The sequence below is a fragment of the Phacochoerus africanus genome, chromosome 1 (genome assembly GCF_016906955.1).
Source record: "Phacochoerus africanus isolate WHEZ1 chromosome 1, ROS_Pafr_v1, whole genome shotgun sequence".
In the NCBI taxonomy this organism is placed as follows: Eukaryota; Metazoa; Chordata; class Mammalia; order Artiodactyla; family Suidae; genus Phacochoerus; species Phacochoerus africanus.
Genome location: NC_062544.1, coordinates 154,786,896 through 154,806,321, shown reverse-complemented (window position 1 = coordinate 154,806,321; position 19,426 = coordinate 154,786,896). Strand labels below are relative to the sequence as shown.

The 19,426-nt window shown below is 49.8% G+C and overlaps 1 protein-coding gene across 4 annotated transcripts in view; it reads right to left on the bottom strand.

The window, feature by feature from the left end:
* The window catches only part of TMEM108 (transmembrane protein 108), a 356,853-nt gene that overhangs the window by 6,153 nt on the left and 331,274 nt on the right, over positions 1–19,426 (bottom strand). For all 4 annotated transcript variants that reach the window (XM_047782809.1, XM_047782805.1, XM_047782814.1 and 1 more), the window contains one exon: positions 9,334–10,767. In XM_047782809.1, coding sequence (XP_047638765.1) covers positions 9,334–10,767 — 1,434 coding nt within the window. The remainder of the gene's footprint in view (positions 1–9,333; positions 10,768–19,426) is intronic.

Below are 19,426 nucleotides of genomic sequence, written 5' to 3'. Positions count from 1 at the left end.
GTACAGAGGGATACAGAAGGGTTGGGCGAAGAAGATAAAACAGTGACGTGAGAGACAGTGGAGGGCAGCTGGGGGAGAGGATGCTTTAGAGCCATTGTGAAAGGCTTCCCTGGGCAGTGACCTTGGAGCTGAGACTAGAATGTGGGGAAGGAGTTGGTCATGTGTGGAACAGTGGCAGTGTGTTCCAGGTGGTGAGAACAGCACATGCAAAGGGCCCGAGGTGGGGACAAGCTGGATGTGTGTGAGGAAAGAGCAGTATGGCTGGGGGCGGTGTGCGAGGAGAAGTGAGGTAGGAGCTAGGGCCAGAGCGATGCTTAGAGGCTGCATCCATGGGCTTAGAGGCAAGAGGCGAGGATATGGGTTTGGATCCCGGTGCCTGCTGCAGCATCACCCCTTGAGTTTGCCCCAAGGAAAGGCCTTGCTGACTTGCTGAGATGGCTCCCGGAGCCTGACTGCAGAGGATGCATATAATGGCATGGGTGCCGAGTTGCGCTGCTGGACTGCTAAGGAGCTTTCTCAGAGCAAAAGCATGGCAGAGAGACGGGCAGGACCCAGGGAACTTAACAAAATGAGCCTTGACTTCCACAGAGGGCCTGGATGGCAGAGTCTTACATAGCAAGATCTCTGGGCAGAGGTCTTGGACCCTGATAAAACAGCTGCTCTGGCCTCATCACCCCCACATCCTTGTCAAAAATAAATAGCTGCTAAGTAGTTCTATAGCGTTTATGTGGCAGGCAAGGTTCCAAGCACTTTAGAAATATGAATTGATTTAATCCGCCACATAATTCCATGAGGTTGGTGCTAGTACGGTATCCGTTTTACAGACAGGAAAGCAGAGGCTCAGAGAGGTGAAGTGACTGGCCAAAGAGCAGACCCAGACTCCAAAGTCTGTGCTCTCAACCATACAAGACTTTGCCTCACAAAGACATACCAAATGCTGATGCAAAGCATAAGCTGCACAGATGGGCCTGACTGGGGCTCCACACAGCAATACATGTTACCCTGTCTGTTTGGTCCTAGGGCCCTGGGAGGAAGGAGCACGTTTGGACATTGCTGATAAACCAGGTATGAACAGAGTTGCTTGGATGTGCCAACATGGAAGGCTTCCCAGGTGGAGGGAGGTGACCTGTCCAGGGTCACACAGTGGAAGGGGTGATGCAACGACCAGGGTGACAGGAACCTCTTGGGGAAAAGTCAATAAATGAAAACCAGGCACTTCTTGCCTAGCTTGCCATCACCAGCCTGTGGGGTGACTGAAACTGTGGGCGAGGGGTGGACAGGGCTGCAACCAGCATCCTGGCCATCATCTGCGCGGGGGAGTTGGGGGCCCAGGCTGAGGCCCACAGAGGCTAGCACTGTGGTGGCAGTGGCCACTTGGGGGCAGTGCAGGCCTGGGTCTGTCCACAGCAGCTTGAAGGGTTGGCCTGCATCAGGAGGCCTGTGCATGCCAGGATGTGCAGTAGCTGCAAAAATTGGCACCCACACAGGCCGAGACCTCAGGGCCCACAGCCCAGAGCCTGTGGCTGACTGAGGATTCTGTTGCTCTTCCCACTGCTGGCCTTGCTGGCATCTCAACCTGAAAAGGCTTCCACGCAAGGTCAAGAGATTGGGCAAGTTTTCATTCCATCCCATCTGCTTGGATCAAAACACTTGTATTTTGCTGACCATTCTCCCCAGTCCCCTTAAAAATGCTGCACAAATAGAAAGGTGATTTCTGAGTATTTGAGCTAAAGGAAATTTTATTTTGTGGGTCTCCTCCCTTCCTTCCAAAGAGCCCCCTTGTTCAAGTGTTTAAAGGAGGACGTGGGGTGAGGAGGGAGGCTGTACAGTCGGCCTGAAAATCTGCTCATTTAGGGTTCACCTCCTTATTCTATGGATGAGAAGTCTCTGGTTCAAAGAATCTGGCTGACTCGCCATAGGTCAGTGGCAGGGCTGAGCCAAGGCCCCAGGTCCCTTCTCCCTTCTCCTGGAGTCTGTCCTTTATGGTCACTACTTTTCACTGGGATGGTAGAGCCTAGGAGAGTTCAAGCTGGGGAAACCCAAGCTGTAAGGAGAGGGCAGGCTGCAGTGAACCCTGGTGCTCACCTGGGCTGGCGAGGTTTGCAGACTCCAGGTTCTCTGAGCCTACACTGCCCCCGCCCCAGAGCCTGGGCCTGTTTAGGATGTAGGACCAGGATCCTGCCCTGCAGGAATGGCTGGGGGTTGGAACAGGGAGTTCTGTTCCTAGCTTCCTCCCCCTCCCATGTTGTTAGTGTTCCCAGCCTGCTTACATGTCTATGAGGGAGTGCCTGGTGCCTCTCAAACACCATTTCACTGACATACCCAGAAACCAGTCTGGCTGTAGGAAGAGCACAGGCTTGAAGAAAAGACCCAGGTTTAAGTATCACTCTGCTGTGCACTACACTAAGCGAGTCACTTTATCACGCTGATCACTATGGATTTCACGCGGTTGTAAGGCGAGCTAGAGATCATGAATGCAAAATGGCCTAGTAGGCACCTGAAAAGATGCTCAACATCACTATTGATTAGAGAAACTGCAAATCAAAACTACACTGAGGTACCACTTTATACTGGTTAGAACGGCCAGCATTAAAAAGTCTACAAATAAATGCTGGAGAGGGTGTGGAGAAAAGGGAACCCTCCTAAACTGCTGGTGGGAATGTAAGCCAGCACAACCACTGTGGAAAACAGTATGGAGACTCCTCAGAAAACTAAAAACAGAACTACCATATGATCTAGCAATATTACTCCTGGGCATATGCTCAGACAAAACAATAATTCTAAAAAAATACATGCACCTCTATGTTCACAGCAGTGCTATGCACAATAGTCTAGACTTGGAAACAACCTAAATGTCCATCAACAAATGAATGGATAAAGAAGATGTGGTACATATGTACAATGGAATACTACTCAGCCATAAAAAAGAATAAAATAATACCATTTTCAGCAACATGGATACAACTAGAGATTCTCATACTAAGTGAAGTAAGAGAGAGGGAGACAAATACCGTATGATATCACTTATATATGGAATCTAAAATATGGCACAAACAAACCTATCTACAAAACAGAGACCCACAGACACAGAGAACAGACTTGTAGTTGCCAAGGGGGAGGGGGAAAGGAGAGGGATGGACTTGGAATATGGGGTTAATAGATGTAAACTATTATATACAGAATGGATAAACAATAAGGTCCTACTGTTTAGCATGACCACTATAGAAAAGAGTATTTAAGAAAAGAATGTATGAATGTGTATCACTGAGTCACTTTGCTGTTCAGCAGACGTTAGCACATCATAAATCAATTATACTTTCTTTTTTGTCTTTTCAGGGCTGTACCATCACATGTGGAAGTTCCTGGGCTAGGGGTTGAATCAGAGTTGCAGATACCAGCCTACACCACAACCACAGCAATACAGGATCCGAGCCGCATCTTCGACCTACACCACAGCTCACAGCAACACTGGATCCTTAACCCACTGATCAAGGCCAGGGATTGAACCTGTGTCCTCATGAATGTTAGTCAGATTCCTTTCCACTGAGCGATGACGGGAACTCCAAAATCAACTATACTTTAATACAATTTTTAAAAGAAAATAATTTAAAAAAATGCCAAATGCGCTGCCTGACACACAATAGGTGCTTAACTACTAAGAGTTTCCTTCTTGCTCTCCTAGCATCCTCCAAAAGAGAGATCCTGAAGGAAAACTGGGCTGCACGACTGTTGGATGATTCAGGTCAAGGCTTCATCTGTGGCTTAGCGCTGTCACTGTTATGGGGTCTGACCGTTCATGCCAGAAAAAAAAGTACAATCAGACCTATGGAGTCTCTACTCTATTCTCAGATGTTCTATTGTCTGAAGAAGGTGCCTGCCCTCTTGCCTTCACAGAAGAGGCAACTGAAACTCACAGAAGCTGAGAGGAATGATCCTGCCCACCCAGATACTGACTGGAGTTTGAACTCAGGTCTCTGTGACCCTCAGACTGATGGTTGCCCCACCTCATCCTGAGCACTGGAGGGGGTGAACCTGAGGCAGGCAGGGCATGGAGTAAACATGCAGTTCTGCACACAGGGCATCAGCCGCCCTGCCTGGATGTCATCAAAAACTTCAACTGTTTTGTTTCTCCAAACATAAGAGTGTTAAGATTCTGGAGATCAATAAGATCCCTCTTTCCTCAAGTTTTAAAACTGGAATGAGAGGTATGCAAGCTTTCTTGGCTTCCCAAGCACTTCTGTGGGGTATCAGCCATAGCTTGTCAGGCATATGACTGGGAGGATGGAGTCCTGGGTGCTGTGCCAACGTTTCTGGGAGGGCCTGACTTCAGGGCTGGGACCTTCTGTGTGATGGGAAGTGGAAACGAAAGCCTACAGGACCCTGAGGGCATCGCCTTTCCAAACACCTGCTGAAGGTGCCCTCCATGGCCTGCTAGAGGATGCACAGCAAATGCTAAGAATGAGATGAATACAATCACCATCTGACCACTGCCCTCAGCAGGCACCTCTTTGTGGCAGGCACTGTGATGAGACCGCAGATGTATGGTCTCTACTGTGCATGGCCCGCCCTGGAAGTGCCTGCTCAGCTTCGCTGCTGCAGGGGAACACGTGCATGCTGGCCGCACTCCTGGGCCTGTTCAGGACTGCACTGCCATCCAAGTCTCTTCCTTCCCAGCCTCCTCCTTGCTAGGGAGTCACATCTGCCCTGCGCCTGAGGCTCTCCCTGCCTCTCCAGCCCCTTCATTTACATTGCACAGGTGTCTCTGCAGTGCATCTCTTGCAGGCCTCATTCCACTTTGGTATCTGTCTCCCAAAGGCCCCAAACTAACACAGTGGATATTAGTCCTGTTTTCATGGGTGAGGTAACACTGGCCCACGTCCCACAGGCGACAGTGGGAAAGCTGGGTTATGTCCAGGTATGTCTGATTCCTAAGCCAAGGCCTCCTGTCACACTAGGCTCCTCTCAAGTGATTCATGCAGGTTTAAAGTTAGGAAAGTTAGAGGGCAGGGAGCTCCGACATCTCAGTTCGCACAGATGAGAAACCGGAGACCTTCAAGGGAAGGATTAGTCCAGCAGTGCCAGACCAGCTGTGGAAAACCCTTTTCCCCCTTTGGGGGTTGGGGAGGAGGCCAGGGGAGGCCCCAGGGTGAGGAAGGAGACCAGGCTGGACACGAGGCCATGGGCCTGGGGAAAGGTCTGACCTACCATCCTGGTGGAAATGTCTGAGGAAGAGCCAGGGGGTTCTTGGAGGGGCTGCAGGTTGGGAAGTACAGGGAGGAGTTGTGAGAGGGTGGCTATGACCTGGTCCAGCAGCAGGAACACCCCCAGACAAACCTCCCTGTCCTAAGGCTGCTCTGCACCCCCTTCAACTGACGCACAGGCCCTCCTGGTCACACCTCCTTTCCATCCTAATCTCTTCTTTTTACTGGAAAGAGCACTTCCAACCCCGGTTTTTAAAAATGTAATAACTACAAAGTCACTGGGGTCTGTGAGTAAAAGGTACACATATACCTTGATTTGAATACTATTCACAGAACTGGTATTATAGTCAAGAGCCACATGAGCTCAGGATGTGTTATCATCGAGGGCTGGCCTGACACTCCAGCAGCATTACTGTAGGTCTGGAGGAGGACTGACTGCTGTGGGTACGGTGCACACAGAGCTTCATGGCTCTGGGGTCAGCACCTCCTCTGCTCGGATGGCTCAACTTGGATTGATGATGAACAGCATCAGGTGCTGGCTTTGTTTTCTGCCTACCCCCCATAAAACCTCCATTTCTTTCAGGGAGGCTGGTTGAAGACATTCTCAAGAATTGACGCGGCATGTGCAAGACAGGCCAGGGAGCCTAGTAGAGCCACACAACTGACCTTCTGCTGAAAACTCAGAGCACTGTCAGCTGTGAGCAGGGACCTTTCAGCTCCAGGCCCAGAGGTTTCCGGCAGGAGGTGGTGAGGCTGTGTATCCTGACGGTGGCAGCAGAGACCAGCTCAGGAGCCACACAGCTCCCTGGCCCCAGCCAAATGTGGCCTGGATTCAATCAATTTCAGTTCTTAGTACATAGGGAAATGTGTGTGGCTGTCTCCGGGGTGGCTCAGGAGACAAAGCATTTCTCAGACCTGGCACAATGCACATCCTTCCAGCCACTGGACAGGGATCACCACCAGGAAGGGCACATGAAAGTGGTGACATCCCTTCTTAGACGGGCCTCCAACTTGCTATGATCAGTCCCTGCTTCCACCAGAAGCTGGGGATTCACCCATCTGTCTGGCACCCCTGGTCATCTGAAAGCTGGCTTCTGCTAGATGGAGCAAAGCAGGCCAGGGCTGATCTGAAAAGCCAGATGAGGAAATCTATGTGTGCACTTTGCTACCAACACAAGTGGCCTGAAACATCTGACCAAGTAGCAAAGAGAGGAGGACACTCTTCTTGGAGGGCTGGAGAATATGCTTTAGGATAAATGTAGTTGCTGGGAAGGACTGAAATGTGGTGCCCTTAGACCTGGAAGAGGTGTGCCTGCCTGATGACTCAAGTGGGGTTGAGCTATGAAAACAGCCTAGATATTTCTTATCTGTGCTTTGAAAGAGCACAATGTTGTGAAGCTGGACAAATACTCGTCTATCTCAGTGTCCCTCTCATCAGGGCCTTCAGAGAGTTAATGACGGTCCCACAGGAGTCAGGCCATGACTACGGACAGGGAGCTGTACATGGGGGAGCCAGGCTGAGGCAGGTACCTCGATGAGTGAGGGCTTGAGAGAGCCTCCCTGGACAGTAGAAATGCAAGACAGAGTCAGGGCTGCAGTTCCCCAGGGCAATCTTCCTTTGTGAAGTAATAGGCTCTATCCCAGCAGCTGAGAGCTCCTGTCAGGGCCAGAAGCATCCTTGAGGTGCTGTTCCAGGCTGCATCCTTGCTTCTGTCTTGGCCGACAATATTACGCATGGTTTAGGCAGCCCATGGGTTTTCTGCTTTGCAGTAAAATCTGATCAAACTTCAAATTCATACACAGCAAAAGGGCTGGAGAAGTTTGTTTTAGAATTGCAAACCCAGGTGGGCGTGGCCTGTGCGGTTGCCAGTGGGGGAGGGGAGGGCTCTGGCAGCTGAGCCTCCTCACATATTTCTGATTCCCTAGTGCTTGGAACAGTGCTTGGCATGCGATGGGCACTTGGGCAACGTTGTGTTGAACCAGACACATTCTACCACCAGATCTGGGCTGACTCAGATGTGACTAGGACCCAGGTCAGGTCATTTCACCTGATGACATACTCCCCAGCGTACAGGATGTTCTTGGGCAGTGTGTTTGCTTTGTCTGTTTTTATTTTATACCTTGGGCTAGTCTGTTTTAAGGATGAATGCTTAAAAATAATGGGAGCTCACTTTGTAAACTAGAGCCTCTAGACACATGGAAAGAATGGAAAATTAGAAAGCTGTCTCTAATGTGGTTACTTCTCAAATATGACCATTATTAAGAATTTAATGGCTAAGAATGTGTTACATTTTCTCATTATCATTCTTCTTTTGAGACTTGAGCAGTCACAACTTTAAGAATTCCCGTGTGTTTCCATGAGCAGCAACAAAGCTGCTTATTAAAAGAATGAAATATGCAACCTGAAAACATTTTCACTTTTCCTGCACTGGGAGGAGAAGAAGCAGGCTGCTCCTGACATGGAAAGTTTGCTTTGTTTACCAACTAGGAGATAGAGACCTGGGAGAGGTGGCTCCTGGAAAGAGTCCAGACTCCAGATTAAAAAGGATCTTGCTTGAGAACAATGCCAAGCAGAAATCAGGTTCATGTTAAAGGCACACACCTCCTGCACTGATGTTTGATTGACCCACAGCACAAAGAAAACTGAGGTTTTGCTCCTCTTGAGACAGGGCTGAGCCCATCGTGTGATGTGCAACTACGCAACCAACAGAGCCAGTGCAGGCTGGCTGAATGTGACCAAAGTGACCAGAATGGAGGAACTGCCACCCACTCTCCTCTGCCATCCTGGGCACAGGCATCGTCGTGCTCCTTCTGGAGGAGCAGCCCCCAGACATAAACTGGAGGCCATGTGGGGGAGGCAGGCAGATGCGGGCAGGGCCAGGAGGTCCTATGAAGAGACAGGAAGGAACAGGGATGAGCAGCTCGGAAAAGGACAGCCTGCCCTTGCGAGCCACTTCACAGAGCTTGGGGATGCACTTGTTTCACATGGTTTCAGAGGGCACGGTAGGATCAAAGAATGGAGCTTAAAAGGAGGCAAATTTTAGGCCCCCAGGAGAACTGGAAACAACCAGAGGGGTCACAGGAGAAGAGGCTGATGAGGAGGGGGCACAGGAAAGTGCTCACTCCTGAAGGGTGCAGAGGGTGCCTGGACGATGGCCAGTGGACGGTGGGGAGGGACTGAGGACAATGAGGATTCCTGTGAGGCTATTGGAGAAACTCTAGGAACATAGGTTCAAGTCCTGGGGGAAAATAGGAACCCCTCAGGTCCCGAGGAGGGCATCAGGTTCTCTATGGAGATGTCAGGGAGGAAGTCTTCCGATTCTGCATTAAAGGAGCTATGGCAGCAGCAAGGAGGTGCCGGTGGCCTTGGGGGAGCCCCTTCCACCCATCAGTGGGAGCAAAAGATGACGATCATGACCAGGTCCACAAAGCATCAGCTCACACCACCCATGAACAAATAAAACAGGGAGGGAGGGGCAGAATAGCTAAATTTACATGAAACTCTCTAGCTTCAGTGGAGTTGCAAGAGCTCTGCTTTTGTGAAGGCTGAAAGAACTTCCTGCAAGATCAAAGCTTCATCTCTTCTTTCTTGGGGGAAGACACAGCAGAAGAGGGGAGAGGTGAGAGAGGCAGGAATGGCAGGAAGGAGACTAGAAATGAGGCAGAGGAGGAAGGCGAGGGTCCTGCTGCTTGGAGGCTGTAATTTGGAAGCACCAGCTTCATCTGCAATGTGTTGGTTCTCGGTCGCTGCAGGCTTGCACGCTCAGGGTGGTGTCACAAGAGTCCTGGGCTGGAAGACGGGCACTCTGAGCTCGCATCTCGGCCCTGCCCCTCACTAACTCTGGGATCCTGGCGTAAGCCATATCCCCTCTCATAGAGTTTGGTTATTTCTTTATGCAAAATGCAGAGTGAGATTGGTCACCTGTAAGGTTGTCCCCAGCTCCTGTGTGTGTTTATGTTGTGTCTTTATGATCAGTGGGCATCCAAGCCACAGCCTGGTGAGCTGAGGACCAGGGGTAGGGATAACCCCTGCAGCCCACTTGGTGGGAACTGCTCAGTGTGTGGCAAAGGAACTCTGGGGATGGCGAGTTGATGTAGTGGTGGGGGAAAAGGGAGAAGGCGAGGCACTTACAGCAGGAGGAGATGGGCACGCTGATGGCCAGGATCACCCAGGCGATGTCCATCTTGCTCAGGCAGATGGTGGCTCTGTGCTGGGGTTTGTCCCCTTCGGCCACATGGGAGATGTTCCCTGCTGTTCCAGGCTTCCAGGTCCCGGCGGGGACCAGACGGTTGAGGAAGTTTCCTGTGGCTGTGGACACCACTGTGGAGAGAGGACTGGGCATCCTGCTGGTCACGGTGGAGGTGGGGGTGGCCGCAGCCTCCTCCTCAGCTTGGGAAACAGTGCTTTCTGAAGCCCCAGGGGGGCCGGCTGGGGCCTGCGGGGCCAAGGATGTTCCCTGAGGAAGCCCCTCAGAAGGGGCTGAGACACTGGCATTGAAGGCAGCCTGGATGGTCCCCGTGGTGGCTGTGAAGACCCCAGAGCTGGCAGAGGGAGGTCTGCTGGTGCCGGGGGTGACAGTAAGCCAGGAGTCACTGTGGCTGGGGCCATCCTGTGGGTCACCACGGGGGTGTGGAGAAGGCACTGGGGCAGGGTGTGGACTGGCAGGGGTGCCTGAGGCTGCCTTGGCGTCCAGCTCCCCTCCCTGGCTGGTGAAGGTGGGACCACCCCCCTCATCTGCTCTGCTAAGGCCGGACTGGTCCTCCTTAGGTACCAGGGGGGTGGTGGGCGGTACCCACGAGGTCCTGCTTGGCGCCAAGGTTGCGGCCACTGTTTGGGGCTGTGGTGAGAAGGAGTAACCCCAGAGTGGGTTCCTGGGTGTGAGGGTAGAGGGGTCAGGCTCCACAGACCCTGTAAAGTTGCCTTTGTAAATCTGAAAGATTTTCCCCAGGGGCCGCTTCTGCCCCGGTTGTGTGGAGCTCTGATTTCGTCCTCGATGGCCTTCCTTCCTCCAGGGGTGACCGCTGGGTGCAGGTGGGACAAAGCGTGGTGAACTGCCAGCTCCTTTTCGGGAAGAGCCTGGGGGTCTGGGGGGCCTGCGAGTGGTAGCCCGGGAGGGGTTTGTAGGGGGACGGCTGGTGGCTTCCATTGGCTTTGTCAGCTGGATGGTGGGCAGAGTCTCACCTGGGGGGTGGCCCTCTAGGTGGGAAGATGTGGTTGCCATGGCAGCAGGAAGTGGCCCTGTGGACAGTGGGCCTTCTGAATGGGGGGTGGTTACTGCTGCCATGATGGTAGAGATGGTATTTGTAGGAGGGCGTCCGTCTGGATGAAGCGTTGTCATTGCCTTGGGAGCTGAGGTCTGTGAGGAGGGTCCATGGGGATGGGGGGTCAGTGTCACCACGGAGGTGGGAGCAGCCACCATGGAGGATTGTCTAGTAGAGCTGAGGGGTGCTGTTACCATGGTGCCTGGGGTGGTGCTTGAGGGGAGGACTTGAACAGAGTCCCTGGAAGATGGTTCCTGTGCGGCAAATACCAGTGCTTCAGTCAGTGCCAAGGTCAGGAGGAAGCCTTGAGAGAGAGACAGAGAGAAGAGGTGAAATACCCAGGATCAGCTCAGCCCTGGGCCTTCCTCACCCACGAACCTGAAACCCCTGGGAATGCAAGGTAAGCACTGGGCAGCATCCTTAAGGACCACACACACCAGACATGGGGCCACATGGAGCTGGGGCAGATCTATTAGGTGGGGGCTCCCCATACCCTGGCTGCAGGGGAACCACAGCCAGTGAAACTGGCTGGCTCACCTTTTCCCAAAAGCCTCTGAGATGCCAGGCCCTTCACCCAGGAGCCACTGCTCAGAGCAGGCTGAGGGGCCAGGTGCATGGAAGAAGGCTTGTGGCTTCTGAGTGCCTGCTGGCCCTCTGCCCCAGGGAGCGGTCAAGGCCAGAGTGACCACAGGGAAACTGGCAACTCTGAGTCCTGAGTCAGCAAGGAGGGCTTGGGTGGGTAGAGCTGACCAGCTCCCGTGCCTTTTCTGAATTTTCCATTTATGATCTAGACAAAGGAACAAATGCTAGACCTTGGCTCATTCAGGCCCACCAACCAAACCATTAAGGAGGGTCTACCCTCTCCTTGACCTGGCCCTTGGGTCAGCTCGTACAAATCCTCAAACAATCCTAAAATAAGGCAGAAATGTCTCAGTGCCATTGGACACTTGACAGGCAGAAGGGGACAGGGGTCCAGAAAGCAACCAGATCGGGCTCCAGTAAAGCACTTAGCACAGTGCCTGCAGGAGAAGATGCATTCCATAAGCACGCCTCGGGTTTATGATCACAGTCATCATGTTAACTGCTTGTCCTTAGGCACTTGTGAGGCTGAACTTTCTGTGGAAAACCCATTAGTGGTGCCCAGACTTTCTGTGTAGAAGGAGCTCTTTTGAGCATTAAAAGGAAACCACAGACTTTGCACGATGGCCAGTACGTATGCTTTTCAGAAAATTTCACTGAGAAAATGCACAAGGACAAAAATGTATACTTTTAAAAACTCTTCTAAATATATGTGGATTTTATTAATCATATCAGCATGGGCCTATCTTTAAAAATAATACCTGACATCAACATTAGACATAGGATCTGTTTGGATTATAGACCAGAAGACCACCATCTATATGACACAGGGGCTGGGAAGAGCCGCTTTCTATGCTGAGAAGCACCTGACAGACCTCTGAGGCCCTACTCTGACCTGAGAACTGCCCTCTATTCATGTGAACCCTCTGCTTGTTCCCCCTCATGCCCTTCCTTCAGCCTTGCTAGCTGCCAAGACAAGGGTAGCAATCAGCCTCTGGTAACACCCTGGGAGTCTCTCTTCCCCAGATCTCAGAGGCATGAATGGTCAAAGCAGGGGCCCTGGCAGTGACTCCAGGGAGTCTGGGGTGGTCAGCAAAGTTGATGGGGGAAGGCGGGGGCCCGTGTCGGTTTCTGGAAGCAGAGAGAGGAAGGAGACCTTCTGATGCCTTTGAAACAAGACCACTGAGGCCTCCTTCAACTTAGGGGAGGGTGGGCTGGGTTGGACTAGTGTCCCCTCACCTTGCACGTCTCACTTAGTGGGTGGGGGAGGTTGAGTGATCATAGCTAGAACAGAGACTGTAGCACCCACATCTCCAGGACCAACAATTTGCCCTAAGCAACCTCATTTTTCTAAACTTTCACACAGTGTTTTCTGCTTATCCAGGTCAATCCTAGAAACTGTTTACTGAGCACCTGCTCTGGCCCTGTCTTCCATGCTCTACCTAACACTCACAGCCACTTGATGGGGCAGGAAGCTGAGGCTGAGGGAGACTGAGTAACGTGTTTGAAGTCCTTCAGTAGCAGAAGTAGTATATGACACTTGGGCTGTATCTATAACACATGCCAGTCCTGGTCACTCACCACCAGTGATGCAGAAGGAGATGAAGAGGACAGAAAGCTGCAGCCCCAGAAGGAGCCATGTGCCTCATGCTCTGACTGGTTCAGGGTTATTCCAACTCTTCCCTGGAAGTTTAACACCACAGGGACAATCTAGCCCTAGAGCTGGTGGTTGTGGCTGCTGAGGTTTTAGGGTACATTTCCTTATAAGCCTCTGGCTCACAAGCATCCTGGTTCAATAGAAGTGTTGCTATGGACTGAACTGTTCCTTTCAAATCTGTATGCTGAAGCTCTAACCTCCCAGCACTTCAGACAGCACTGTATGTTGGGCAGGGCCTTTAAAGAGGTCATCAAGGCCAAAGCTGTTAGGGTGTGTCCTAACCCAATCTGACCAGTGTCCTTTTATGAAGAGGAGCGTAGGACACAGAGAGGCCAGGAATGTTCCCATAGGCAGGAGGCAGTGACAGGCATTTGCAAGCCAAGAAGAGAGGTGTCAAGGACTCCAACCCCGCTGGCACCTGGATCTTGGACTTCCAGCCTCCAGAAGTGTGAGGAGATACATTTCTATTGCTTAAGCCCCCCAGCCTGTCTTCCCTTGTATGGTAGCCCAAGCAGACTGATACACATGTCTCATGTTAGAGATCCTGAAAAAAGGAGAGGCAGGGACCAAGGCTTGTGTGGTGCAGGTTGCTTATTTTGGGTGGCAACCCAACAGGACAGCCATGGGGGTCTGAGATGAGTGAAACAGGGAAAATCAATCCCAGGACAGGTTATAGGCTGATCAGGGTGTGACTCAAGTCCTCTGGGGATCTCTGAGGAGTTGAGCACACGCACCTCAAACTGAGCACCTCTTACCACCAGCTGTCCCCGCATCCCCTGTCCTCCTCCACAGGGCTGAGTCAGAGACCAGAGACACTTGGGCAGGGGGCTGTCAGCTCATACCTGTGTCTGGCTGGTGGCTGCTGTGATAGCTGGAGTTAAAATTAAGGGCCCAGAGGATTCCTGGAATGGAGCACAGATATGTTCCATATAATCTGTGGCTGAAGACCAAGGACACTGCCGTCATTTGGCAGAAGCATCAAGTGCCACACGAAACTTTCAGGGAGGCCCTGATGGCCCACAGGAACAGGCTGGGGTGGGAGAAGAGCAGCTCAGCCTCCAGGAGAACTTTTGCAGATTCTAGAGGCAGGGGTTTAATGCATCCTGGTCTTTAAAATATTCAGGGAAAGAAATTCCCCTGAATTTCTCACCACAGGCATCCCAGGGGCTAAAATCCTCCTGGCTGGGAAGTGTATGACTGGAGTCCTTCCTCCTGTATGACTTACTGCAGTTGAACTAAACTTTGCCTTTGCTGTGCCTCTCCTTACTAGCCAGCATTTCCTGAAGTTATTTTTCTCTCTAGGAGGACTGTTAAATTACCTCTCAGCCCTTCCTTATTTAGATGTTAAAGTAAACCTTTGGTACCATGAACGGATATAGCCATCCTGGGGCAAAGGGTTTTCAGTTGGAGGACGACATTAAGCTGTCACAGTGAGAAGGACCCTAGAAGCAACTTAGTCCAATTCCCTCATTTCTTGGAGGGGGCAACTGAAGGAGTGAAGAATGAAGTGACTTGTCTAAGAACACAAGTCTAAGAACAGCTGGCTGGGGACGGAGCCTAGATCACAAGACATTATTTCAAAGCAACTTTTCGCTTGTATCATAAAAATTGCTACAACACTGCACTGCCCAAATGCCTCAACCTCCACTGTCACCTTCACTATGGCAATCGTCTCCCCTCCTTGGCACAAAAGGTTAAGGACTGAATGCAAGGGCACACTCTGTCACAATAACTATGCAAGGCCTTCAACCCAGGGCTCCCCTAACAGATGCAAATTTTCACTCTAGGCCCTTTGTGCTGGCCTGCTCACTCCCCTCTCTGCAATCTGGGGCTACTGCCTCTTTGCATATAATTTGCATAGATTTGCATAATAGGCTCTGGAGGCTCCAATTCCAAATATGTAAGAGAGACTCTAACTAAAATCTAACTTGATGTGTTTTAAATGTGGAACTAATTTTTAAAGCATGTTGGAATAAGGACAAGCATAGGGAGTGGGCACCTGCAGACTGATGGGTGCTCAAATGTCATAGGAAGACCTCCTCCTACCTAGAATTCCAATGCATACACCACTCCAGGACCCAAGGGAGGGAAGGGCCTTCCTCCTTCTGTTTATTTGGTTGGCTGCCCACAGTCCATATTGGGCATGATATCTGCATCTGGCAAAAGCCAGGAGGGAATTGGTGAAGAGAGAAATGGCTAATCCATACTGAGTGCTTCCTCCTCCAAGGGCTAAGTCTGTTCTGACACATTTCATCCTCACAACAACCTGATGAGGCAGGTATCATCATTAGCTCCCTGTTGCAACCAGTGAAAAGCAGCACCGGAAGACATAGGAAGTGGCCTCCTTCCACACAGCTGGGGATGCAATTTGAACCTGGCAGCCTGGCCCAAGTCTATACTCAACCTCATTCACTCATGATTCTGCTCTGCACATTCAGAAGCAATGGTCCACAATCTTGGGAATTTTTTTTTTTTTTTTTTTGTCTATTTGCTATTTCATGGGCCGCTTCCGCGGCATATGGAGGTTCCCAGGCTAGGGGTCTAATCGGAGCTGTAACCACCAGCCTAAGCCAGAGCCACAGCAACGCGGGATCCGAGCCGCGTCTGCAACCTACACCACAGCTCACGGCAACGCCGGATCGTTAACCCACTGAGCAATGGCAGGGACCGAACCCGCAACCTCATGGTTCCTAGTCGGATTCGTTAACCACTGCACCACGATGGGAACTCCGGGAATTGGTTTTCTATTACTGGTCTTTTGACTTTTCTTTCCTCTTACCTGTTTTCTTCTAGCTCCATTTCAGGGCTCTATATTAGCATCTATGTTCTTTTAACACGTTAGTCGATTAACTTTATTTTTGTAAGTAACTGGAGGGAACTTGTACAGCACAAAAGTTAGATACCCCTGCCTTAATTCTCTTCAATCCTGGCATCTCAGGCACACCACTGTTTAATTAAAGAATTGTATATGAGTTCCCATTGCAGCTCGGTGTGTTAAGGACCCAATGTTGTCTCTGTGAGAATGTGGGTTCAATCCCTGGCCTCACTCAGTGGGTTAAGGATTTGGCATTCCTGCAAACTGCGATCACAGATGTGGCTCGGATCTGGCATTGTTTTGGCTATGCCTAGGCCAGCAGGTGCAGCACTGATTCGATCCCTGGCTCTAGAACTTCCATATGCTGCAGGTGCAGCTGTAGGAAAAAAAAAAAGTATAATTTTTCTCTTAAAATTGCCTGCACACAAGACACATTGGTTACATGTATGCATTTTCCCTCACACATACGAACAGAATCCTTCCCTAGTTTCCTTGTGATTTAGAACACCTGCTAAGTAGAGCTTCCCTCACCATTAAACTAGGTTTCCACTGCTAGGTATTTTCTCCATTGCCTCTCAACTCTGTGACAGAACCACAGGAGTCTGAGACGTCTTCTAAGCCATCCCCCATCACTAAGCAAGATGGCAGCATGGCCATCCCAGATGCTTGGTGTGGTGATTTAGAATCCTGTCTGCAAGTTCTCTGACACTCCTCCCACCAAGAAGTGGAGCCTGTTTCCTCTCCCCTTTGAACTTAGTTGGGCCTTTGTGATCTTGAGCTTCTCTATGGGTCTTTTTTTCATAAAGAAAAAAAAGGAGTGTGGGTACTCATCTTTGCTGCTGCCCTTTTTCCAGGCAGCTGCATTCCAAATGTCCCCTCCCATCCAGTCCTGCTGGGGACATGCCTCAGGTCACAGGGCTAAAAGACAAGGAGTGCTGCTTAGTTCTTAGAGACCCCTCAGGCCATTACCTGCAGGGCTCCAGAAATGCCTGGAGATCATTGGTTCTTGGGCTGATGTGGTCCATGACTCCACTGGGAATTATTGCTCAGAGTATAATCTCTAGTACACAGGTGAGCTAGGAAACCACGCAAGATGGGACCTGGGTGCCCCAGACACATCTATGGCCTCCGGCTAGCATGAGCTCATCTCTGGGAGGATGACAGACCACAGCTTCCAAACCAAAACCTGTGCATGCACAAGTGAGCACACACACTCACACAGATACACAGTGCAGGTCCTCTCCTGGGAGCAGGAAAGAGACAGGAAAGAAAAATGTGCAGCCTGAGGCTTCCTATCGCCTCCACGCTAACCTCCAATTAAGTAATTTGTCTTAAGGTCAAAACAGCCACAGGCAGCAGTACCAGGATTTCCACCTAGCTTCCTCTGGTCCTGGCTGCTCCAGACCCTAGGTCCTGAGAAAGTTTTGATCTGTGAAAATGTCCTACATGAGCAGGAGAATGCTTTATGAAGACAAACAACAGTGACCACTGTGATGACCGCAACTAAAAGACAAAACTTTCCTCAAAGGCAGAAACACTTAGGCAACCACATCCCCTTTTATCTTTGGCTTTTGCTTCTCTGCCTTAAGTCATTCAGTCCTTTTTGGGATGAGCATTTCCCACCTAGAACTCCTCTTGGGCCTTGAAGCTTTTGTTAGGAGTCCCTTGTTGTGTGCATGTAACCTCTAAGCCTACTCCTGCCCCAGCCCTATCTCTCTGAATAGATATGCCCAGTGTCTTGTCTGTTTCCCTGTCTGAACTCTAAGCAGCCAGATGGCAGTGACTATTATCTGGATCAAGGTTATTTCCCCATATCTAGTCCAGCACGTTAGCCACAACAAATTATTCCTGAAGAATAAGAAACCCTTCTAAATATCCAAAATATATAAAGAACTCAATTAGCAAAAAACCCAAATAATCTGATTAAAAAATGGGCAGAGGGTCTGAATAGATATTTTTCCAAAGAAGACATCCAGATGGTCAACAGGTACGTGAAAGATGCTCAACATCACTAATAATCAGAGAGATGAAAATCAAAATCACAATGAGATATCATCTCATATCTGTTAGAATGACTATAATCAAAAAGACGAGAGATAACAAGCATTGGCAAGGATGTGGAGAAAAGGGAAACTTTGTGCACTGTTGGTGGGAATGTAAATTGGTACAGTCATTATGGAAAACAGGATAGACATTTCTCAAAAAAATAAAAATAGAACTAATATATGATCTAGCAATTCCACTTTTTTTTCTCTTTTTTTTGGCTGCCCCATGACATATGGAGCTCCAAGGCCAAGGATCGGATCCAAGCTGCAGTTGCAACCTATGCCTCAACTACAGCAATGCTGGATCCTTTAACGTACTCTGCTGGGCCGGGGTTTGAACCTGCATCCTGGTGCTGCAGAGATGCTGCCTGTCCTGTTGTGCCACAGCAGGAACTTCTACCATTTCCACTTCTGAGTACATATCTGAAGGAAACAAAATCACTATCTTTAAGAGATATTTGTAGCCTCATGTTCAAGGCAGCGTTATTTATAATAACTGAGACAAAGAAACAACCTCAGTGTCTATTGATGGATGAATGGAAGAAAATCTGGTGTGCACACACACACACACACACACACTAAAGAATATTATTCAGACACAAAAAGAAGGAAATCCTTCCATTTTCAATAACATGGATGGACCTTGAGGGCCATAATGCTAACTGAAATAAGTCAGACAGAGAAAGACAAATACCACATGATCTCACTTACATGTGAAATCTAAAGAAAATTAAGCTACAGAGTTCCTGCAGTGGCTCAGCAGGTTAAGGTCCCAATGTTGTCTCTGTGAGGATGTCGGTTCGATCCCTGGCCTTGCTCAGTGGGTTAAGGATCCAGTGTAGGTTAAGGTCCCAATGTTGTCTCTGTGAGGATGTCAGTTCGATCCCTGGCCTTGCTCAGTGGGTTAAGGATCCAGCGTTGCTGTAAGCTGTGGTGTAGGCATTCAGCTGTAGCTCTAATTCAACCCCTAGTCCAGGAACTTCCGTATGCTGCAGGTATGACTGTAAAGAGAAAAAATAAAACAAATAAAAAATTAAAAAATTAAGCTCACAGAAACAGATAACACATTGGTGGTTACCAGAGGTGGGGAGTGGGGGTGGGAAATGGGTGAAGGTGGTCAAAATGTACAAACTTCTAGTTATAATAAATACATTTTGGGGATAATGTACAGCATGGCGTCTATAGTTCACAATACGTGCTGTATATCTGAAAGTTGCTAAGATACTAAATCTTAACAGTTTTCATCATGTACATTTGTAACTATGTGAGGTGACTGATGTCAACCAAACTTACTGTGGTAATCATTTCATTATATATATATATATAAGATCATGTTGTAATACAATGTTACATGTCAATTATATCTAAATAAAACTGGCCAAAAAAGCCTCTTTTAAATCAATCACTAGCCAGCTGTGACAGCTTATGTGTTTCAAAAATAACCACCATAGCACATCCTAACCAAAATACTCTTCCTAAATGTGACCTCACTCCTAGTGAGAGGTGAGGTCTATGTTCTACCCCCTGGAATCTGGGTGGGTTTGTGACTATGGTTGAAAAGATGCTACGTGAATTCTGAGGCCAGGTCATAAAGGATGGCACAACTTCTTCCTAGTCCACACTCTCAGAAGTCAGCCACTGTGCTGAGGGGAAGCCTGAGCAGTCCATGGAGGGGTCCATGTGGAAAGGAATCAAGACCCCTGACCTTCCATCTCAGCTGAAGTTCCAGATGAAGCCAGCACTAACTTGCTCACCAGGGAGTGAGCCATCTTGAAAGTTAGTCTTCCAGCCCCACTCAAGCTACTCCAGCAAGTCTGAGCAGGGCAGAGATAAGTAATCCCTGCCCAACTGGGCTATGAGCAAAATG